At 40.4% G+C, this 24,363-nt stretch overlaps 1 protein-coding gene across 1 annotated transcript in view; it reads right to left on the reverse strand.

Annotated features, from left to right (window-relative positions):
- Window positions 1-463: 463 nt before the first annotated feature.
- Window positions 464-24,363, reverse strand: part of PCSK1 (proprotein convertase subtilisin/kexin type 1) — a 40,684-nt gene continuing 16,784 nt past the window's right edge. Inside the window, exons 7-14 of the mRNA XM_019929219.3 lie at window positions 22,167-22,339; window positions 20,938-21,150; window positions 18,349-18,449; window positions 9,945-10,178; window positions 6,684-6,841; window positions 5,166-5,299; window positions 3,448-3,609; window positions 464-1,339 (exon numbers count right to left, since the gene is read on the reverse strand). Of these exons, the coding sequence (XP_019784778.2) occupies window positions 962-1,339; window positions 3,448-3,609; window positions 5,166-5,299; window positions 6,684-6,841; window positions 9,945-10,178; window positions 18,349-18,449; window positions 20,938-21,150; window positions 22,167-22,339 (1,553 nt within the window). The 3' untranslated portion in view covers window positions 464-961. The remainder of the gene's footprint in view (window positions 1,340-3,447; window positions 3,610-5,165; window positions 5,300-6,683; window positions 6,842-9,944; window positions 10,179-18,348; window positions 18,450-20,937; window positions 21,151-22,166; window positions 22,340-24,363) is intronic.

The raw sequence follows: 24,363 nt of genomic DNA on the forward strand, positions 1-24,363 counted from the left end.
TGCTCTAATGAACATAATTTAAAAAGCAAATGAAACCTCCCACTGGCTCTCCTTATTATGAATATTTTCCTGTTATTGGTTTTCCATGTTATGAGTGGTTTCCTATTATGACTATTAAAAACATTATGATTAGGAATTTGCCAAGTCCCTAGTATAAGTTTGTTCTAAGAAAGTGGTATCAGTAGCTCTCTCAGTATTTAGTTTGTGGCTGAGAAAGGAGAAGGTAATGAGGAAGAGAGGAAGGCCAGAGCTCACAGCACGAGTCACAGTCACCTTTAGATCCATGGAGGCCTCTCCATGGCACACCAAGCCAAGCAAAGAAAAATGCTCTAAAACTGCTCAACCCAGAAAATGCAGGGTTTGAGGCCTGTTTCTGGATCTAAATAACCCAGCCTTTCCCCAGGATGATCTAATGGCCACTTCCTGAATGAGCAGTACTTTGGAGTAGAAAGACGCAGGGTGTGAGTCTGATTGTGAACTCCTTCATTAGAGACTTTCCAAACCCTTCTTTGGCATCAAAATTTGAATCACCACATGGCAAAGACAGAGGACAAGCTGTTAAGAATAGTTTTCCTTCCTCTCACTTTTTGCAGATTACTTTTTCAAATTAACTGTTGCCCAGGTGATGCCTTTTCTTTTCAGACATGAAATGGGAGGCTTGAGGAGGCATTCTCATGTGGTATGAGGACCACGTCTGAACCGTGGCTCCAGAAAGAACAAAACATTTGACTTGTGCAGGCAGGGAAGATGTGTTTTGAAAGAGCTATAATCAATTCAGGAAGTTGGATTTACTGCTTGAGCTCAGAGCTTTCAACTATCCAGGTTGGGGAGAAAAAGAAAAAGTACCGCAAAGGATATTACAAGCAGAAGAATCAATGACAAAACAACCACTTCAGACACAGGCAATATCTAACGGGAAGGAAAAAGCATGACTATTTCCAACTTAGGGCCACCACTCATTTTAATTTTCCTTCCTCAGAATGTCCACCAGAGCTTGCAGCAGCCGGTCATCCCTGTGCTTATAAGGTTTCGTGTTATAGAAAACATCAACATAGTCATTATACAGACTATCCTCAGAGTCTTTAAGCTGGGAAGGTTTGTTCAGCCTTTCCAGGGCTTCATAGAAATTTTCGTAAGGGATGTTGAGCTTTGCACTTGGAGACTTCTTTGGTGATTGCTTTGGGGGTGAGTTTTTGCTGAAAGCGCTTTGTAGGAGTTGTAGCATGGCCTCAGAAGGGGCTCCCTCTGCCAGCTCATCCCTTCTGCCCCCCACACCGCTGCTGCTGGGGCTTTTGGATGCCAGAGGGTTCTCATTCAGGTTCTCTTGTGTGGGCTGCTCCTGAAACACAGAAAGCCACCGGCAAAGGGGAGAAGGCTCATTATTCAGGAGCAGGCAAGCCAGCTGCAGCACACGCCCACTGCCTGCCCCTCGAGAGGCAGTCTGGGGAGCAGAGAGAGCACAAGGCTTGGAATCACACTATCTCGGAGTTCAATCCTCATTTTCTCATTTACTGAGGCACCTTTGGCACCTTTTTAAACTCCGTGAACTTCTCCTGTAAGATGGCAATAAGAATCCCTCCATTTCTGGTGGTGTTGAAGACTGAACCAGATGATGTATGTAAGCGCTTATACCTATCGGTCTCCTTCACTTGTCAGCCTGCTGTAGTAGAATTCATGTTAGGGAATTTAACAATATTGAATTCATTAATTTTAATGTCTGAATTCTGGATGAAAAAATAAATTTTAAAAGATAGTAGGGGGCTTCCCTGGTGGCACAGTGGTTGAGAGTCCGCCTGCCGATGCAGGGGACACGGGTTCGTGCCCCGGTCCGGGAAGATCCCACATGCCGCGGAGCGGCTGGGCCCGTGAGCCGTGGACGCTGAGCCTGCGCGTCCGGAGCCTGTGCTCCACAACAGGAGAGGCCACAACAGTGAGAGGCCCGCGTACCGCAAAAAAAAGATAGTAGGGTTTCATCCTATGGAAAAGAAGCAGTTTACCACTCCCACTCCCTTTCCTCCCACCCATGTTTTGGGAAGGAGCTGATAATAATGTAGGTAATAACTCGTACAGAGGCGCCAACAGTGCTGTCATGTGGGAATAGCTTTCTAGAGGCCTCTTGCTCTGTCAGGAGCTGCACTTTCAGCCTCTGAGTTGTCAGGAGGGGCCTGGGAAGAGATTGGGGTGGTGGGCGGGGAAGGGGGGAACTGGAGAAATCAGAGAAGCGGCTCTTTGTCAACGTTGTGGAAGCATTTCAGTATTTTAACAGCCAAATGGTCCTGTTAATACCCCTTAAGGAATCTTGGAGGAAGAAATACCCACAAGGTCCACCTGCCTCCAGAATTGGGAAGAGGAGGCCTCCAAGGTGGAGTCCCAGAGGAAAGCTATTCTGCAGAATGTAAACGGGCCATAATATGAGCTGAGGCCTTCTCACAGCTAGTTTATAAATTTCTTGAATAAATAATGTCTTTGTACCTTCCAAAACACCTGTCACAGAGCCAGACCTATTCAGGAAAGGACATTCTGGGAATTCTGATAACCTACCTACTACCTCTGAGGCACTGTGCTAGAGGCCTGGGGGATACAGAGATAAAGAAAATGTGTTTTCTGCCCACCATCTGATAAGGGAGAAGCCAGCAGCCTCAGTAGGCTGAGACCTAGGAACGTAACTGACTGACTTGAGCTTTCCTTGGCAACTTTCTGAGAGAAACTGTGATTCTATAGCTCCCCTTGGAGTTGCCAAGAAGTGTCAGTTAAGGAATTAGTAAAGAGAAGCCTGCATGATTTGATCAGTTGAGCCTTGGTCTTCTTTCTGTAAAATGGATATATTGAGGTCTCTCCTTTCTAGGTTACAAGGATTATACGTTAAATGAGACAATGTGAAAAATGCTTACAAACTAGGTGCAATACAAATGTTAGCTATACGTGATCATACAAAAAGACAGCTCTCTTTAAAATTTGATATTGTTATAAATGGAGAAAATTCATGTTAGAGAACTGAATAATTTTGAATTCATTCATTTTAATTTCTAACTTTTGGATAAAAGAATAAATGAATGAAACAATTTCCTATGGAAACTAAACAGTTTACTCCTACTGCCTTTCCTCCCAACCCATGTTTTTTTGTGTTTTTTTTTTTTTTTTGCGGTGCGCGGGCCTCTCACTGCTGTGGCCTCTCCCGTTGCGGAGCACAGGCTCCGGACGCGCAGGCTCAGCGGCCATGGCTCACAGGCCCAGCCGCTCCGCGGCATGTGGGATCTTCCCGGACCGGGGCACGAACCCGTGTCTCCTGTATCGGCAGGCGGACTCTCAACCACTGCGCCACCAGGGAAGCCCTGCCAACCCATGTTTGATTCACTTCCTGCCTAAAAGTTAGGGGCAGCTTCACCCACTACACTGTCTACTACAGTTCACAAAAGAACATGCCAGTAAGAACAGAGCCACACAGACCTCCCCCGAATCCACCATCTTCTCCACCCCTCTTCGGTCATTCTGAACGGTGTTGTAGGACGTGTACACTCGGGGCTGTTTCATGTGTTCTGGTTGAGAAGAGGTCCCATGCAGAATTAGCTTCCAGTTCACGATTCTTCCTTCATTTTGCATTCTTCCAGACTAATGAGTAAGCATACATAATTTTAGTGTATGTTCTGAGCAATATAAACTCCTTCAAAATAGCTAAATTTTATAGTTTAATTTTAAAATTCTGTGCATTTCATGTGTAGAGCTCTGGGTACAAAGACAAAAATCACTGGCCTCACTCTTCCTATGAAAATAGATAGTTGACAGGTTCAAAGATTTAAAAACTGATTAATTGCCTTCAATTAAAAAAGGAGAACTCTCTACGTGAACTTTCTTTTCTATACTGGGTGTGTCCTTGAAAAGTTGACTATATCTTATATAATGAGAATTATATTTATCAATTATCAACTTGTAGAAGCATTCCATTGGGGAAAAAAAAAGTCTGCAGAGTAATATAAATAGCCCTCAGCATTAAGCAGTCCTTAAGAGCTGTATATTTATGGGAAGAGTAATAATTTTCACAGGCTCAACAATTATGTTAAAAATAATGCTGAAATCTAAAATATCTTTTAAAAAAATCTAAAATATCTTTAAAAATAATCTAAAATTATAGAATCAGATTTTGCAGACTTGGTATAAAATAGTCCCATCTTGGTAAACAGATTTTCTTAGTTTCCTTATGGTGAAACTGAGTAAAAGAATGGAAGCCAAGGTCAGGAACAGGACCATAAACTAAGAATCTTTTCTTGTTCTCCCTTTGAGAGCAGAAATTTTTACAACTTCCATTGCTAAATCACAATTTTAGCAGTCTTTAGATGAAAGCTATTCTCAGAGAAAAAAAAAGTAACAATGACTGTAGAATTTTTATTAACTTAAGTAACATCTCCAGGAATTTAAAATCATTTATTTTAAAAAAGTTATCTAGACATTGAATCTGGTGCTACTGGTACTTATAACACTGCTATCTCAGAATAACTTGGACCTGAAAAACCACTCATTTATATGCTCACCTATAGAAAATGCTGGAGAAATGATATAAAAATAAATAATTCAAATGTATTTGGCTTTTTGCTCAGACACTTTATTTTTGGGACTGTGTGTTACAATTATAGAAGAAAATCAGTGTTAGCAAACAGAAAGAAAACTGAGAAATGCTTTTGTTTCATAACTGAAACAAAACCAAAAAAGTCGTATTAAATAAGATATGTTATCTAACAAGTAAGCTACTTTTAAATAGCCACTGCAGTAAATATTGCTAAGAGTTCTGTCATATGACCCCAGCAGAGTGTCATAGCAAAGTTGATGTAGCATTTAACTATGGTTGTAAATACAGCTGATTCTGGTGGCTGAGTAGGTCATGTGGCTGGCTGTGTTTTGACATGACATGGGTATACTTGGATTTGCCCCACAGTCTGTCACATTGTGTATCAAAATATATTTTCTTCCTTCTTATATGGCTGGTGCCTAATTTTTTTAAATTTATTTTCTATATAGCCAAGTGGGGAGAGCTTGAAACACTAAACTTTCTCCTTACCTCTATAAGGAGTGATCAAATTTCCTTTGGGCCCTTTCTTATGCACTAACTTTAAAAGAGCTTCAGAGTGTTTAAAAGTGAGCTTGTGGTTCTGTATCCTTTCATTCATACTTACAATGTCTGTAATTCCCAAAGTCCAAGTGCCTATGGGATTCTCTCCCCATGTGTGAACAGACATGAAGTCCCAATTCTTAAAGCCATTAGGAGATGTATCCCGCTCTCTTTCAGCCAACAGTACGGTGCTGGTTCCTGTTTTCATGCAAGCATCACAAATTAACAAGTGTCCTAACAGATCTGATAGTAGGACACACTTTAGCATTTGATAACTGAAAATAGAAGCCGGGTAAAACTAGCCCTCTTAATTTTCCCTTTGAGTATAATACTAGGATGGAGACATTCTCAGGAAATAAAAAAGTTTTTATTCACAGTACTTAGTGCATTGCCTGACATATAATAAGCTGTCAATAAATATTGTAGAAAAATAAATAATGGATGAATATATTGAGTAAGGTTTATCTGAATAAGGAGAATTCAGAGAACTATGTTTATGAACTACATTAAAGAAGAGCATCAAAGACCTAACATACATATTAATGGAACTATCATTTTGAAATTTAAGAGGAAGTTTTGAAAATTTAATAGGTACCTGAGTCTATAATGTAGCATAGACATAATAAAATAAAGCCATATATAATTTAATCTCTTGTCATATAAAAGCTACTAGTAAAAGTAGTTTACTAGTAAGAGTAGTTACTCTAAATTTTCAAATCCAAGTTCTCTATAGATCAATAAATAATATTTTTAAAAGAAAGTGTCAAATGAACTATAGGGCCATTAATGAAAAAGCATTCTGCCAATATTTCAGGCCAATTCCAAGGTAGTAAGGAAGCATAATTCCAGAATTAACAGAACTTACTCCAAACCTCTAGGAAGTTCATATCCTGGAAGGGCATTATAGAGATAGTTCATCTTTCTCATACATCACTTATGGGAATTAAATTTAGTCAGTTGAACCCTACTAAAACATGAAAAAGGATTAGGACAGCTTCTCCTGGTTGGATCATGGTTTATGTTTCACAAGCTCTTTACCATCTATGATCTTGTCTGACTTAGTAACCTTTCAGGAGAGGACAAATTGTCCATATATCGTATCATATGCCTTAATCATATAATTGTGGAAAATTTGTTAGTCTCCTCAACTCTCTTTCATGGATCAGAATTCTCAGTTTTTCCACTTAATTCCTTGGATGAGACTGATATATCTGTCAGCTTAATTATTAGAGTAATTTTCACTAATGTGTTACCTGAGAGAAATGAATGATAGATCAGTGACCTGGGATAATGAGCACAGTTTGAAAATGCATAACTCAGAAGGGTTTATTAATTGGTATTATTTGAATAGGCCTCATTCTTTGCTTATCTAAGGATCAGTTTGAATGAGCAGAGCAGAGTTCTGATGCAAAAAAAAACCAAACAAACATATTTTTTAAGACCTGAAAGTGTCTATGGGAAGACTTAGGTCTATATATAAACAAAAATCAATCATTGATTTGAAATCATTTAATTTATACTGAAAAATTTAAACACATAATTTAGAAGAAATTGAATTTTGTTTTGTTTTGTTGAAATTTACCAGCAGCAGAAGTGAGGGTGACATGAAGGTCTCCTCTGCGGGAATATTCAATTGTTGCTTCAAATTGCACATGTTCCAGTGACTTGATAGCATTTTCTTGTCCTTCACAAGCTCTTGTTGGAATTTCTATGATAACTTCTCCATTAGCTTTCAGGGCTCTAAATACATTAAAGAATCATCACTGAACAAAGTGTATCTCTTCTTCCTTGCATTTTATGGAAATATGTACACAACACTCTTAAGGAGATACTCAGCTAGGCTTGTTGTCTCTCTCTATTACGAGTAGAAACCAATTCAGGATTAGGTATAAAGTAATTTTAATGCACAAGAAAATGATAAGGTTTTTCTGGAAATAGAAAAAACAATTCTACAATTTATATGGAACCACAAAAGACTATAAATAGCCAAATCAACCCCAAGAAAGAAGATCAAAGCTGGAGGAATCACACTTCTTAATTTCAAAATATAATACAAAGCTACAGCAATCAAAACAGTATGGTACTGAAGGAAAAAAAGCACTAATTCGAAAGGATACATGCATCCCAGTATTCATAGCACCATTATTTATAATTGCCAAGATATGGAAGCAGCTTAAGTGTCTATCAACAGATAAATGGATAAAGACGATGTGATACACACACACACACACATACGATGGAATACTAACCAGCCATAAAAAAAAAATGAAATTTTGCCATTTGCAAAAACATGGCTGGACTTGGTGAGTACTATGCTAAGTGAAATAAGTCAGAGAAAGACAAATGCTGTATGATATCACTTATATGTGGAATCTAAAATACACAACAAACTAGTAAATATAACAAAAAAGAAACAGACTCACAGATATAGAGAACAAACTAGTGGTTACCAGTGTGGAGAGGGAAGTGGAGGGGCAATACAGGGGTAGGGGATTAAGAGGTATAAACTCTTAGGTATAAAATAAGCTATAAGGTATATTGTACAACACAGGGAATATAACCAATATTTTATAATAATTATAAATGGAGTATAAACTTTAAAAATTGTAAATCACTATATTTTACATCTGCAACTTATATAATATTGTACATCAACTATACTTCAAAAGAAAAAAGTATAGTACTGGCATAAAGACAGAAATACAAGCCAATAGAACAGAATAGAGATCCCAGACATAAACCCACCCATTAGACCTGAAACTGTAAAACTCCTAGAAGAAAACAGGGAAAAAGCTTCATGACATTGGTCTTGGCACTGATTTAATGGATATGACATTAAAAGCACAGGCAGCACACACACACAAAATAAACGAGTAGGACTACATCAAACTAAAAAGCCTCTGCACAGCAAAGGAAACAATCAAACTGAAATGGCAACCTGCAGAATGGTAGACAATATCTGATAAAGGGTTAATCTCTAAAATATATAAGAACTCCTACAACTCAATAGCAAAAAAACCAACAACCTGATTCAAAAATGAACTAAGGACCTAAATTAACATTTCTCCAAAGAGGACATACAAATGACCAATAGGTATGTGAAAAAAAAATGTTTACCATCATTAATCATCAGGGAAATGCAAATCAAAACCCACATCAAAACACCTGTCAAGGGGCTTCCCTGGTGGCGCAGTGGTTGAGAGTCCGCCTGCCGATGCAAGGGACATGGGTTCCATGCCCCGGTCTGGGAAGATCCCACATGCCACGGAGCAGCTGGGCCCGTGAGCTATGGCTGCTGAGCCTGCGTGTCCGGAGCCTGTGCTCCGCAACGGGAGAGGCCACAACAGTGAGAGGCCCCCGCGTACCGCAAAAAAAAAAAAACACCTGTTAAGAGTCAGATGACTATTACTAAAAAAAAGAAAAAAGACAAAGTGTTGATGAGCATGTGGAGAAATTGGAGCCCTTGCACAATTGGTGGGAGTGCAAAATGGTACAGCCACTATGGAAAACAGTATGAAGTTTCCTAAAAAAAAATAAAACTGCCGTATGATACAGCAGTCTCACTTCTGGATATTTATCACAAGAATTGAAACCAGGATCTCAAAGAGATATTAGCACTCCCATGTTCATTGCAGTATTAGTCACAGTAGCCAAGATGTGGAAACAACCTAGATATTCATCAACAGATGAATGGATAAAGAATGTGTAATATTCCATACATACAATGGAATATTAGCTTTAAAAAAGAAGGAAATTCTGCTTTATGTGACAATATGGATACAACTTGAGGACATTGTGCTGAGAGAATAAACCAGTCACAGGTAGATAAATATTGCATGATTCTACTTATATGAGGAATCTAAAATACTCATAGAATCAAAGAGTGGAATGTTGGTTGCCTGAGGCTTGTGGGGGGAATGGAGAGTTCCTAATCACTGGGCATAAACTTTAAGCAAGATAAATAAGTTCTAGAGATCAGTTGTACATTGTACCTATAGTTAACAATTATGTATTGTACACTTAAAATTTAAGAGGGTAGATCTCATGTTAAGACTTCTTAACACAATAAAATAAAAAGGGAAAAAAGGAAAAAAAATGTTAAGGAAGACACAGATACTTAAATACAATGCTATTTGCCATGGCATTGAATTCAAGCAGATTTGCCTTATAGCCATCAAAAAGTGGTCCAATACTGAAATATACCCTCTTAAGAAATGATTTTCTCTCCCTAATGCAGGCCCTCCAAGCCTCCCACCCTTGGGTATTTTGTGTGAGTGGGTCTTCAGTATAATTGCAGTTGCCTTGATACGAGATTCTGCTTCCGTAGCTAGATGTAGTGGGAGAGGTGTCGTCTAATTGAAAGCCATATGATAGAAGATCCTTCACGGAAGGAAAGTCATGAATCACAAAGCACTGTGGCATGAAGCGAGGTTCTTTTGGAAGTAGGTTTGGGCTAACACTGGTTGGCAAGTACTGCATTTCATCATTTCTAAGATGCATTAAAAAAAACTTTAACATCTTTGAATTTGGAATGAATATTAAAGAACTGATGGTTGGTAATAGTTTAATTGGCAATGATTTTTCTTAGTGATATATAAAACAATTGTGCACATTAACTTACTGCTATCTGGTTGGTAGGCTATGAGAGGAAAATACAAATATGTTAACGTGATTTGCAAATCTTTGATCTCTGTGATTCCTCATGGACACACAGGGAACACTGACAAATGCCATCTCCATCTACTTCGGAAGGGTAGGTGAGAAAAATTAGGCAGAGTGACAAATGTCATACTCAAATAGTGCCATGGGCGCACATTTGTTTAAAATTCCTGGAGACACTTACCTGGGCTCAAAGTCATTGTCTTTTACAACACATTCCTTCTTCTCAGGCACACTGCTCCAGGTCCTGGGATCAGCTAAATCCACCAGAGCTTTGGCATTTAGCAACCCGAATCCAAATCGACTATTCACCATCAAGCCTGCTCCATTCTTTTTCCATCCAGGGTTATTGGCCAGTGGGTCATACTCAGAGGTCCAGACAACCAAGTGCTGCATATCTCGCCAGGTGAGATTTGGACTGGAGAGGAAGTGACCCAAAGAATCTTTAAGGGACAAAAAGAAGTTTCCTTGCAAAAGCAAGTGCTAAAAACAATCATCTCCATTCAGAGATGATGAGGTATCTTTTGCAACTGTGCTTATGTAAATTTTGTGTGTATCACTATTGTTATGTCTTTCATTCATAATTTAAAATACAGTCTTGAAAACTTCTCCTCATACCACATAAGTTACAATCTTAGCATGAGTAAAATTGGTTTTCAGCATTGTAGAAAAGTAGAACTTGGCCCCTGATTCCTATGTACTTACATTTAACTGGAGCAAAAATTTAAAATGACAGCACTTCCTTTGTGCCCTCCAATCTTCTGCTGTTCATTAACAGCCTTAGTATTTTCAGCATTATGAACCCACAGTTGAGCTTTTGACTTCCTTCTTAGGAACACTCAGATTTAGACATGGGCTGGCTACCTACTCTTAAATATATATATATATATATATATATATATATATATATATATATATATATATATATTTTTTTTTTTTTTTTTAAATTTTTCTTTTTTTGCGGTACGCAGGCCTCTCACTGTCGTGGCCTCTCCCGACACGGAGCACAGGCTCCGGACGCGCAGGCTCAGCGGCCATGGCTCACGGGCCCAGCCGCTCCGCGGCATGTGGGATCCTCCAGACCGGGGCACGAACCCGTGTCCCCTGCATCGGCAGGCGGACTCTCAACCACTGCGCCACCAGGGAAGCCCAACTCTTAAATATTTTTTATCTCTTTTCTTTATATAGCAAAAGTGTCAAGAAGCTCTTAGCTACTTGAGATCATTCTTACAAGGCACCATGCTGAATAGTGTGGGGATATTCAAGGAGGTAGTTCATGTTTTTAAGAAGTGTACAATCAAGTAAATGAACTAAGTCTTTCAATAACTATAATATATCTGCTGAATGCTGTATTCATAGCATAATGTACTGTAGAACTTTGAAGAGAAAGAATTCTTTTGGGATGGAAAGATCTAGGATGGCTTTTCTAGGAGGAAATATTTGAGTTGATTTTTAAAGGGTGGGTAGAATGTCAAAAAGTTGAAAGAGAGAGAACAGGGGATGAGGCAATGGGTCAAAATCTCTGACAGGGGAAGGATAGGATGTGACCAGAGTACAGTGAATAGTCTTGTTTACTGAAGCAAGGAAGAGGTGAGCTGGAGTACTGAGCCGGATGGTGAGGGCCTTGAATGCCAGGAAAAGGAGCTTATACTTTATCGTTTGGGTAAAGGGGAGCCATTCAGGATTTTTGAGCAAGGGAATGGTATAATGAGGAGTCTTGGCAAAATTAATTTAGCAGCAATATAAAGATAAATCAGAGATGCATGGGATTGTCAGGTCTGTTATAATGAAAATGAAACCTTCCCTGATCACCCTATTTAAGATTTCAATTCTCCCCAAATACTCCTGAGCTCCCTTGCCTTGCTATACTTTTTTTTCCTTTCATAGTGCTTATCATCTTCTAACATACTGAGCAACTCATTTGTTTTGTGTATTATTAATGTCTGTCTCCCCTGCTAGAATCAGCTGGGAGAAGGGCTGAGATTTTTATCCATCTTGTTCTCTGATGTGTACCAAGCACTCAGAAGTATGCCAGGCGCAGGGTATATATGCTTGGGAAATATCGGTTGGTTGGATGATTGAGTGTGTGCAAGTGTTTAACTAGCCTTAAATACAATTTTAAAACTTACTGCTATTAGTCATTAGAGTCTTTCATGATCTCAAGCTTTTCCTTAGCTTTGAGACCTGCATTGTTTCTACCAAGCCAATCAAGCATTATTTATTAAATAAAAAATGCCTAAGTGTTGAGTCTTCAAGGTTTCTATCTTACCATTAGGTTGTGAAACAACCATCAGGGGAATCTGTCTCAACTTGCTATCTTCTCCCCAGAGCCCATCATGGACTGGTTTAACAAACCCCTGGTGACAAGCAAGAGTCAATACACATTCCTAAACACTGAGGAGTCTGTTGCTGACTAAGATCTAAGTCCTCATCATGAGCGCTGCAAAGGCTCTATCTGGTGGGCCTCATGGGGAAGCTGTCTTCTCCACCCCAGTTTGAGTGCACAGCCCGTGCATCACCATCTCTGAAGGGAGCTGCAGTCAAGGACTCAGGCCTTCCTCCCCCATCAAGCTTTTCCCATATTTACATTCCTAGGCCCTGCGCCTTCGTGCCTAGTTCTCCTTATCTGAGGCCTTGGGCAAAGCTCTTCTTCAGGCCCTCAGCCAAGGCCTCCTAATGGGGGAGGAGAAGGAACCTCGAAGATACTTCTCCCCACTCTGACTCAGTACCCAGTACTTCTCCACTCCAAGCCTTCCCCCTCACCCCACCCCACCCCAGAGTCCATAAAGCTACCAGAGCCTTCTGTTGGGGCTTCCTCAACAGTGAGACAACCCCCATGTCCATGCTTTCACCTGACCATCAGCTGGTGCACCTTTCCATGGGGGAAAATGGAATAGGGAGAGTCAGTGTTTTCTCTGGTTTTAGACTCTGGCCTTTACCATCACAGTAAGTGATGAAAGGCTTAACTCTTTCATTTTTGGTCTGTTGCTTTAAAGCTACCCTGACCCCTGGCAGCTCAATATGCTTTCTCTCTGCTCAGCTGAGCTCCTGACAAACAGCACAGAGAGTGACTGATAAAGGCCTGAACCTACTGAATCAAAATATCTGAGGGCAGGGCATGATTTTCTATGTATATTGGAAAAAAACTGTCTAGGCAGTTTTATGTTATACCTAAAATAATAGGAGTTGGAAGAAAGAATACAAGCATATAACTAATTAAGACAATTAGGGGTCAGAATAGGGAGTAATAGAAGGCACATTAAATTATATTCTACTGCCAAAGACCTGTGTGATCTTAAGCAAAGCACTTCATCTCCCTGGGCCTGAGTGGACTCATCTATAAGATGAGTGGTTGAGTATGACAATCTTGAAAATTCCATATTATTCAGAGCTCCAGTCTGCCCAATACCATACATACTTCATTGTAGATCTTGTTTCCACATTGGCCATCCCACACGGAGGAATAATTAACTAGCTGAGCAGAAGTGGCTTATTTTCTGAAAGTGGAAACTAGTTCTGGCCTATATGGCACTTTATTGAAATTCTTGCTTCCAGTCTTTTAAAGGGAGTTTTAGGTAAAAGCCTCTTATCAAGGGGGTCTCTGGGCAACACACCAATTTCCCACTTGGACTCTCAGTGCGGGCGTGTGTGTGTGTGTGTGTGTGTGTGTGTGTGTGTGTGTGTGTGTGTGTAGGTTGGGATGAGGATATGTAGTAAGGAGGCATGGTCTTGATAATCATGATAATCGAACACAAAGCAGATTTTCTACATTTCTACAGTTAGAGAATTGTTTTTTATTTAGTTGCAGATTTTGTTTTTTAATTTTCTTTTACCTATTCTTTGCAAAATATTCAAAGAGGCTTCATTGTCATGCAATTAGGAAAATTAAGCCTATTTTTCATTTGAGTGAGTGCATTTGGTAAATGAAAAGGAGCTTCTAACAATAGTGCATCTCATTCCTGACAGTCTTCCTCTGTTAATTAGCAACTCACTCCTCAGTGGCATCCAGAATAATTAAATTTTTTAAAAATTACATTGGGTTGCTAATCAAGGCTGTGTTTATAGAAAATAAGGGCTTTGGAATTAAACACTGAAATTAAGCATTGCTTCTAATTAGAAGAGTGTCGGTAAAGTAATCTGGAGACAAAACTCTAAGGGGAAAAATCTTAAAGGCTACGTGGGTTAGCCTCTAATCACAATTAGATAAGCCTAGATGTTGAAGATTTTCTAACCTAGAGACTTTCCAACATTTCACAATCCACTGAGTCAAGGATTTCTTTGATGTGATTTATCCAAAGGTTTCACGCAACTTTGAAAGTCCGTTTCCCATCCTCTAACCTTTAATGAAAACAGAAGATTGGTTCATCTGTTTGTTTAATACCTCCAAAGATGTGAAGGGATTCAATGTTTCACTTTTTGTTCTTTATTAAAAATTATTCTGATTCTTTGCTCTCCCCTCAAAAGACAGGTTACTGTCTGCCATCTTTCTTAAGTATAATAGTACCACAGGCATTTATCCAAGGAATTCCTGTCTCTTAGTGTGTGTGTGTGTGTGTGTGTGTGCGCGTGTGTGTATTATTTATAATATATATATATATATATATTTCCAGGATATGCCTATTAAGTATCCTAATGGGCATCTTTACAGTCACAGCCCAGTGAGATTGTAGGAAAATACAGTTGTAAGGTAACCCTTCATAGCAGCTGTTTCTCAAATTTTGGCTAAGGTAACTACCAGCATAAACATTGCCTGGAATATCAGAAACTTCTGAATCTGAGTCACTGGCCGTTGGACCCGGGAATCTGCAAACTAAATAAACACCCAAGGTGATGACTGTATGCTGGTGTTTGAGAAACACTCTTTTAGGGAAGGAAAGTATTCCTCTGTACATTTGCCCCAGAAACTATTCTTTGAGCCAGAAATCATTCTTTCTCCTTCCCTCTCCTCTTCCCTTTCCCCAGAGTCCCATATTTAATGCAGCATAGTAAGTAATATGCATGACAGGAGCCTTTTATTCAGAACTCATAAATATGAGTTAAGATGTTTCTTTATCAGTCTCAATCTTCTTAACTCCTCTTTCTTTGAGGGGATGAACTTTCCCCTCCCTCACAGGACTATAGGAGGCAGTGTCCCGTAGCTGCTGGTAGTACAGGCTTTGGGGTCAGACAGACCTAAGTTTGAATCTTTTGTGGGAACTTGGTTACATTTCTCAACCTCTCTAAGTCTCAGTTTCTTCCTTAGTAAAATGCAATTAATAATTTCTGTGTCACAAGACTGTTGTAAGGATTAGAGTTGGTCTTGTATATAAAGAGGCTAGCACAGTGTCCGGCCATGGTAAGAGGCTGATAAATACTGAATGTTATTATCCTTGATAAATTTAGCCCAGAGTTGTTCTTCAGTCTCCATAGTTGTTCCTTGAGGAGAAGCACATGGTTAAATGATTCTTCCAATCTTGATTGTCTAGGGACTCTTCTAGAAATTCTGGCATTCAGATTTTCTGACATAGTCATTTGGGTATAGACAATTGAATGGAGCTAAGAAAACTGCCCAGTTGAGAACAGACATCCCAATAATCTGTATGTACTTTGGCAGGAAGTTTATGAATGTTAAGATAGATTATGGCCATCTTACTGATGATTGAATCAAAACGAAAAGAATTAAATTCTTATTACATGCACCAGGGAGATCATAGACTCTTAATGTCTCTTAAATCGTGAGCAGTGTGAGAATCTGATGGAACCTACAAACCATTCCCCCCAAAATGCCAGACACGCACTCCCAAACATTTCTGCATCTAGTTTCAAAGAAGTTCATGGACCCCACGTATTTCATAACAATCCATGGAGCCCCTGCTTTATACATAGTCCATTAGGAATTAACTGAGATTAATAAGGCTAGATCATTCTTAATCACTTTCTCCTTATACAGAAATAGAAGGTTTGAAATTTTAGAAGTCAGAGATTACACTTTTAAAATTTCAGTTCTTGGTCAAAATAACATTACATCTGTTCAGCTAGATGGGTGTTTCTACTATTCTGGTCACTAGACAAGGATGGGCTAGGTCTGGCTAGTTACATTTGCATGCATCTGATAGGTGTTGGGTAGGGAAGACAAGATTTTAAGGACGGTTTTCTTTTAAAAGCTCCCTGGAGCTAAAAGCTTGTATCCTAAAATCATAAATATCATGATCTTGTTTCACTACGTGTGTATAACTACTTGCCTTTATAGGACCTTATTTCTTTCACTCTGGACCTCTTACCACCAACCTCAGCAATTCATGTTAGATGATCTCTATATGCTGATACCTTCAGTTTCAAGCTGGAGGATTTTGTAAAGGGAAAAGGTTCGAAAAAAAATAATCTGATCTGACCCTTCCATTCTATAGATGATAAATTGAGCCCTCTTAATTTGTCTAAGGTCACATAGCTAGTGATACGCCTAGAACTTGAAGCCAGGTGTTCCTTGCACTTTTCACTGCTTAGATTATCTTTCCTCAAATTTGGTTTGGGTCTGCTGATGCCAGTCAAAGCTTGTGTCTTTAGACTTTGCCCTCTGTCCATCCCCTTCCTGTTACAACTGGACTCAGATTCTGAACATAGCTTTTCTGTTGGATTCAAGAGCTTCAGATTTCCCTGTTTCTGATCGGGCATCTGGATTTGCTCTTCCTTTATCAGTATCTTTCCAGCCCCTCCAAGTAGGTAGACTCTTGATACAAGCCTTACTAGGCCTATCTTTCTTAGCCGCTGTGGCCGTTTCATAACTGAGATACCAGGGACTAAACCACAACTCCACAGGTGGCTCCAGGGCTCCTGGAACAATGCTGGCCTCTCCTCAGCAGCTGCAGGGCTTTTCCAGCTATGGCCCGGGCCAAGGAGTTCTGTTCTTCTACTACTGTGAACCTCACCTCATCTACTGAACCTGACATGAAGGAACTGCTTTGTCCTCTCTGTAGAGAATATGGATGTTCTTCTAAGATAACTTCCTTATTAGGAAGGATAATAGTAATTTACAAGTTTTAACACGTCCTCTATCATGCAACCCTAGCACCTGACTTAACATTTAAAGATTTCTCACCACACAACATCGGAACATTTTTTCCTCTGTATTAAGTATTAGACTATTGAATAACTATTATGAAGGGGAAAATGTTGCTAAATCTCTTTTTGGTAACATATACTAAAATAAATTCCAGGGGGATTTAGAACATAAATATGGTAAAAGAACCATAATAAAAGACATATAAATAAATGTGTATATAATTTGGAGTTGTAAAGATTTTTCTGAGCATAAAAAGGAAAAAAACCTTAAAGAGACTAACAAAGATAACTGTATACATATTAACTTCATTACATTAAAAATTACATGTAAGTAAAATTAAAAGGTAAATGTCAAACTAACCAAGCATTAGTAGCTTTTCTAACTAAGGCCATAAAACAAAATCAAGGTCATAAACAGTCACAGATGATAAATGGCAAAAGAATATAAAATATTGAGTTTCATTAGTAATGAAATAAAAGCATATAGAGATGAGATGCCATTTTCACCTAACAAAGTAGCAAACATTTTAAAAGAGAATAAAAGTAGGTTTGATCAGGGTTTAGGAAACTGGCACTCTCACACATATACTGCTGGTGGGAATACAAAATGGTACCATCTTTATCAACAGTAACTTGTCAATATGTATCAAAATCATTAAAACATGCATGCCCTTTGACCCCAAAATTCCAATCGTAAGTGTTTATCTTAAGGAAATTATCAGAAATGATAACTGATATCTATGGACAAGGGTGTTTGATCATGAAATGGCCTTAATAAAATTTGCATTTATATAATGGTATACTACAAAAAGATATAAGTCCTGTTTTTAATTCTCATGTCCTCTGATGTGTTATATCAGCTCTAGGGTGGGGCTTATATAATCTAAAAAAAAAGGATGTTTTTTAAACTTATTATTCCTAACACTACCCACAGGAAATTATCTGGACAAAGTCTTTCTTGGTGGGAATAAACAGAAGTGAGAAGGCCTTATAGCTGAGTGGTAGGAGGACTGGAGAGGACTGAGTGGGAGGAGAGCATGAGTTTTTTAAAAGTCAAGGAAGATTGATTTAGATATGAGAAAGTGCTCTTAATATAGGTGGATTTAAAAAATTACAAAATAGGGCTTCCCTGGTGGCGCAGTGGTTGAGAGTCCGCCTGCCGATGCAGGGGACGCGGCGGGTTCGTGCCCCGATCTGGGAAGATCCCACATGCCGCGGAGCGGCTGGGCCCGTGAGCCATGGCCGCTGAGCCTGCGCGTCCGGGGCCTGTGCTCCGCAACGGGAGAGGCCACAACAGTGAGGGGCCCGGGTACCGCAAAAAAAAAAAAAAAAAAAAAAAAATTACAAAACAATGTGTGAATTAAGATTCCAATGTTGCAAGAAAAGTGTGTGTATTAAATCTACATTGAGATGTTGACAGGAAGAGAGCTTATTTTTTATTATTTTTTGTAGTTTTCCACTGTAACCATATATTCAGAAAAAATATATATGCTATGAAAAAGAAGGAGAAACAGTTTTTTACAGGTGATTAGACACATTCTGGGCCTTACTTTGCTTCCAGGGCCAGAGCGAAGATGCCAGCAGCCAGGGGTGCTGAGGCAGAGGTGCCTGTGTGGGTCTCTGTGCAGTCGTTGTGCAGGTCAGCACTCGTCTGAGGGGCACCAGGAAAGAAAGAAACATGGGAGAACATGTGAGGAGTGTGATCCTGTCCCCGGGGGTTAGCCCTACCGAGGGCTGCATCTGTTAGGATCAGGAAGCCCAGCTGATTCGATTCCCTACTTCCTCCTGTAAACTACAGGCGGATGTTTGCCATCTGCTGATGTTTTAGCTCACTCTCCTCTATATGCAACTTGTCTATAATTCTGGCGTCAGAATGCCTTTTTCTGGGGATGAAGTCCTCCCACTATGAATTTTTTTTCTCTTCTGAGATTCCCAAATGAAATGCTGTCTGTAAGAAAGGGAGTGTTTCAAAATCACGGTGAATCATGCTGGCCCATTAATCATCAGGGCCATTGTGTTTGGCCTGGCATATTTAGAAGGTTTGCCTCAGGCACAATTCCCTTCTGCCTTCAGATTGACATTTGACTGCCTCTTCAGCAGGAGGAGGTAAAGCCATCCTGATCTGGGCCACTTGAACTATTTGCACAAAACGTGTCTAGTGTGTGGTTTGCACTCACTGTTGACGTAATCTGATGGCCATGAGTTAGTGTCACATTTGTACTTTGATGAACATGGCGAGTTTTTCAAATGAAAGTGTGCTGGACTTAGATCTGGGCTCAAATTCTAAACCTGCCACTCAGTAGATGTGTCCCATGGGCAAGCCACTTGGTTTCCCCATCTGTCAAATGAGGTTGATATTTCTTGACTCCTATTCTGAGGCTGAAATGAGATCCTGTCTGTGAAAGCATTTTCACACAATGTGATTGCACATAAGGAATTACCCAGGCTAATTTTAGCTTAGTGAAGAGGTTGCTGAGATGAAGGGAAGAAACCAGAGAGACTTCCAATTAGTCTGCCTGAGGACCACAGTGGTGTTGGTTGAACAAGTACCTGGGCCAAAGGATTACTAACAAGACACCCACCCAGGCTCTCACACTATGATTTTTAGCTAGAGATTTCAAGGTGTGGGAGGGAGGTGCAAAAAAACCAGTTTGTTCTATTATCACCTCCTTTGGCTTCCCACTTGGAGTCGCTGAATATCTCAAGTTCTGGTAGCCCTGTTCCTCTGGGGGCTGCGGAAGCAAGGTTGCCCTTTTTACCTGTTGACGCAAGTAAGCCCCAGAGATGACTGTGCTGAGGAAGAGGTTTGCGTAAGACAAAGGCTATGTTAGTGCAACTGTCTCAAATAGAATCCACCAGCTGTCTCTTCTATGGCTCATTTACTTAAGGAGGGATCTTTACAAAGATGGAAATTCTTCCTCCTGCTTCACAGAGTGGCTCAGATGAGGGACTGTCTATGAAATGGTGACTCTGAAATGGACCACAGGCCATTTTTTGAAAAGCCACTCTGAACACCCACAGGGTCATCAAGAACCAGGGGCTGTGAATGCAAGTGGGGCACATGTCTGGTAGGCTCCTTTACAGCAGGGTATAAGATATACCTGCCGTAAAGAACCCCTAGGTAGAATGTTACTGTCTCTTTGAGTAATTGAAGATGTGGGCACGAGAGGTAGGCCAGGGCTTCTAAGTTGAGACCATAGTTTTACTGTCTAAACTAGAGTAGGTTGCCGAAACAGGGAGTTCCGGAAGAGTGATCCTGCGTGAAGATCGTAGTTCTGACAGTTTTGTTGAGATGCCATTAATATGAATTTTACACACATTCCAAAGGCTAATTATTAGGCAGGTTACCCACAATCTAATTGGATCATGACCTGGTTTTTTACTGAGATTAGGCTCTACATACTTTAGCTGGTTGGTTCTTTCTGTGTCAGGAGTTAAGTTTGAGGCTTTCAATTCTTAAATGAAAAGAAGTGCCTCTCTTTGTTCTCAGAGCCCCCGAATGGGCCTTCATCATCATGCCCTTGAAGGGAAATCCAATAATTGCCCTTGGCAGTCTGACTCATGGAAACGAAGGCACAGCCACGCAGGGGCTGGAGATGTTCTCTGAGCATATAACCTTCCTAAGCTCCTTATTTGGATGCTGAGAAGTTCACCTCAGGGGAAATTTAGACTGTTATTTTCCTGTAGGTCGTCCATCCTTAGGAGACATAGCCAGTGTATGCTCTGTATTTTTATCATCTGCTAAAGGGCAAGTCAGACATTTTCCCTGCTATTAAAGGATCAACAAGTACAAGGGTGATAAAGCTCCAACAGCCCTAAAATCTCCTTTAAGGCTGTTTTCAGGGAGGCATCACACAAGCTGAACAGACATTTGGAGTCTCGGCCATATGTAATGACAGATTGGTGGCTTCTCAGGGCTGAGTTTAAAAATGACTGAGAGGCGACATCATTTTGGTAGAAGCATCATTATGCCCGGGAGAGAAAACTTCCCAATATATACCCACCCTTCAAGTGAGCAAAGTGTGAGTCTCCCCAGCTGAGACATGAAGCTTAAGCAAATCGGTTTGACCAAAGGATCCTTCTGAAGGCGAGCCGTGTTCTCCTACCTAAGCAGAGAGAGTTAGACAAAAGCAACCTACGATTCGCTGGTCGGTGTAATCCCCGCTGCTGTACGAGGTGGCCAGCGTAGAGGAGCACTTCTCAGCGTACCAGGGGGATAGGCCTTGCTGCGAGGCACTGCTGATGGAGATGGTGTAGATACTGTCCGTGTACCCATCACAGTCACAGTTATCTCCCTGACGCCCCCCATTCCCAGAAGCCCAGACGAAGATAGAGCCCTTTCCTTGTCTCCCCTAAAGGAAAAGCCAAAACATATCACGTCTATTATCATCACTGGGGTCACTGTCACATCCCAATAAAATCCCCAACAAATATATAAATACATGCATGAAGTTCTCAGAAACAGTAATTTGGAGTCTGTTTCAACTCCAGGTCCTCCAGCATCGATACTGGAACTCTCGCGAGACTGTATGTTACAAGCCACTGAGCTCTGGTGCTGCCCGCCCTCCTCCATCTGGGCCCTCTCTGGGATGGCGCTGAGTGAGGACTTTTCTCTTTTTTCTTTATTATGTGGATTCATAATCTGGCCTTCAGCACTCACTCGAATTTCTTCACTGTTCCCTTGGCTTATGTCACTACGCTTGAATCTTTGAACTTCCTTTCTTTCTGCTTGAATCTTCTGGCTGACTGATAGAATGACAAAATCAGGCATTATTCAGATCTGCTTTGCAGCTGCATTAAAAGGGACTCTTCAATTGAATGGAACTCGTCAAGGCTACCCTTTCTATGAGTTTTCAATTTGTGCTCTCCAAAATTCCTACTTTTGTTTCATCCTGTGCAGAACGAGGCCTTAGAATCCTGGCAAGAATGCACTCAACCCCAGTGACAGAGAAACACAACCAAGGCACAAGTATTCATCAGGCACGTGCAGAGAGGGAGGTGGCACATTGCTATATTTAAGGATGCATTTTCAGAGTATTTGAAAGAAGTCTGGGTAGTAGTTTACCTCATGTAGAAATCCAAAAGCAGCAGGAAAATGAGAAAGGACATATCCAGAGTATTTTTGAAAGTAAATATTCTAAGACTAATGAATATCTGTTGAATGTCAGACCCAAATGGGGAAAACTTTCTTAACCCTTAACTTCCATCCCTTTTAAGGACGATTTGGCTCTCTAAATGCACTTCAAATCATAAACAATAACAAGAAGTTCACAACCATTTCTATGCATATAAACTAAGTGTCCTTCCCTTCTCCTCATATTCAAACAGTCAGGTTTCATTTCAAGTGGGTCTGTGTTAAGCATCTCACCTGTTTGACACCATATTCAAAAGCCTTCTGGGCTAGTCGGCCAGGCCCCTCCACAGTTTTCCCATCATCATTAGGGCCCCAGCTCGCACTGTAAATGTCCACATGTCCAGGATTAAATCCAATTGAGCTGGCTTCAATAGCATCCGTCACAATGCCATCGAGCATCCTTATCCCTGAACAGCAAAACAGACAAATACATATGCTGATGTCAGTGTGTACATGTAGAATGGCACGATGCTCTTAATATTCATTTTTTAAAGGACTCCCAAAAGAGTCAAAAATAGGTAACCAGTGTATGTCCCAAATGACTGTGACCCAGCTGCTAAAAGCACAGCAGGGAGATCAAGTCACCGCCTGCATAAGCTTCCTTATGTGCTGTGCTGTGCTGTGGCCATGGTTGTTGTCACTTACAAAATGTCTCCCCTCCCTCTGCTGCCCTGATAACCTGAAAATGACAGGATAGCTTTCAGAAAGAGGCATCAAACAGCTCTCTCTCAACATGCCTGCTCATGACTATACCATGAATGGCTGTGGCCTGGTCAGTGCCTTACAGAGGACTCTGTACGGGAAACCGTGCAGCTTGAAAAGATCTACTTACAATAGGAAACTCACAAATAGGGAACAAACTCTTGTTTCTAAGCACTGATTAAAAATAACCCAGAGGCCATTCTTTTATGTGTTTGCTAAGAAACATTTTCAGGGAACATGCTTCCTTTTCTTCTAAATAATCTCAAGGATGAAATCATTGCCATGGATTTTACTCCTGAGGGGGAATCGGTTTTCATCAGGAGAAGGCAGATGCAGTGGCTCTATGCTTTCCAACAGGCTGTCACCCATCATCAGACTCATGTATTCAAGAGCCAGGAAGGCAAAAGCAATTTAGACGGATCCAGGCAGCTACCTGGTTATTCCTGGCTTCAGGCTAATGATGCAATGGAGTGCACAGCTTTATATTTTCACACTATTATTTACTATGGAGCTTGGGTAAAAGAACAGGTAGTTGACATGACTAGTAGAAGTTATATTTATTTTAAAAAAATTGTTTAAAATGCATTTAGGAGAAAAATTCCAGCTCTGCTATTTACTAGCTCTGTGATCTTGGGCAAACCACTTAACTTCTATGTGCCTCAGTTTCTTCAGCTGTAAAATGCGGATGATAACAGCTCGTGTGCATTGAGGATATACTATATGCGGCTACCATTGTACAGGCCTTAAACATATGAACTCATTTATCCTTATGACAACCATTTGAGGTGGGTGCTGTAATTCTCCCCATTTTACAGGGAGAGAGACTGTGGCCAGAGAGGGACAGGGACTTGCCCAAGGCCACACAACTTGCAGCTGGGAAGCTGGGACTTGAATCCCAGAAATCTGCCACTCAAATCCATCCTGTTAACTTCCAGGATGTGGATAATGTCTTGGAAGGTAAATGATGGACATACAGTAGGTGTGTTTTGGTTTCCTGGAGAATCTTGCCTTTGATTCCTCCTCTATAAAATGAAGGGATGAGATGATTCTCTCACAGACTATAGCTACTTAGTTCATCATTACTTAAAAGCGCATTCTTTTTCTAGGTGATTATGTAATTTGTGCTCCTGCCTCCATTTTCTTTAAATTAACATGGCATTTTGACGATGCTGGTATAAAGGAATCAAGAATGACCCTTAAAATCTAGGAGTGTGCTGTAGTAGTGAGAGATGCATTCTATATGCTAGGATGTATATTTATTTGATTTCTGAAATGGAATACAAAGCCAGATTCAAGGTATACTCAGGTAGAGCTTAAAGGAGTTTTACTGTCATTGCCATGTTCTACAATGAATCGTTTTGTTGTGGTTTTAGAAAACAAACTAAATGCAAAATTCATAGTATAACCATGAAAGCCTGAGGCAGGGCTAGTGTGAAGAGGAGAGACAAGTGTTTTATTCTCTGTGAGCCCCTGCAGATCCACCCTGCACCCTTCTTCACAGGAACGTGGATGGCAGCAGTGGGTTATTTTGTCTTCCCATTGGTTTCAGCCAACTGAAACAGCAGCAGGAGGTTTGGGGGTGAGGGGAGAGTGAGGTACTCATTCCTGGATCCCCCCTGCTTAGAAGCAACTCCATTGTTGTACTCATGGCCACAGCTCCTGTCCAGTGGCTGTCTCATGTGGTCACAGCTTTCTCTCTCCAGTTTCCATGACTACTCCCTCCCCTTGC

Source organism: Tursiops truncatus, chromosome 3 (assembly GCF_011762595.2).
Source record: "Tursiops truncatus isolate mTurTru1 chromosome 3, mTurTru1.mat.Y, whole genome shotgun sequence".
Classification (NCBI taxonomy): Eukaryota; Metazoa; Chordata; class Mammalia; order Artiodactyla; family Delphinidae; genus Tursiops; species Tursiops truncatus.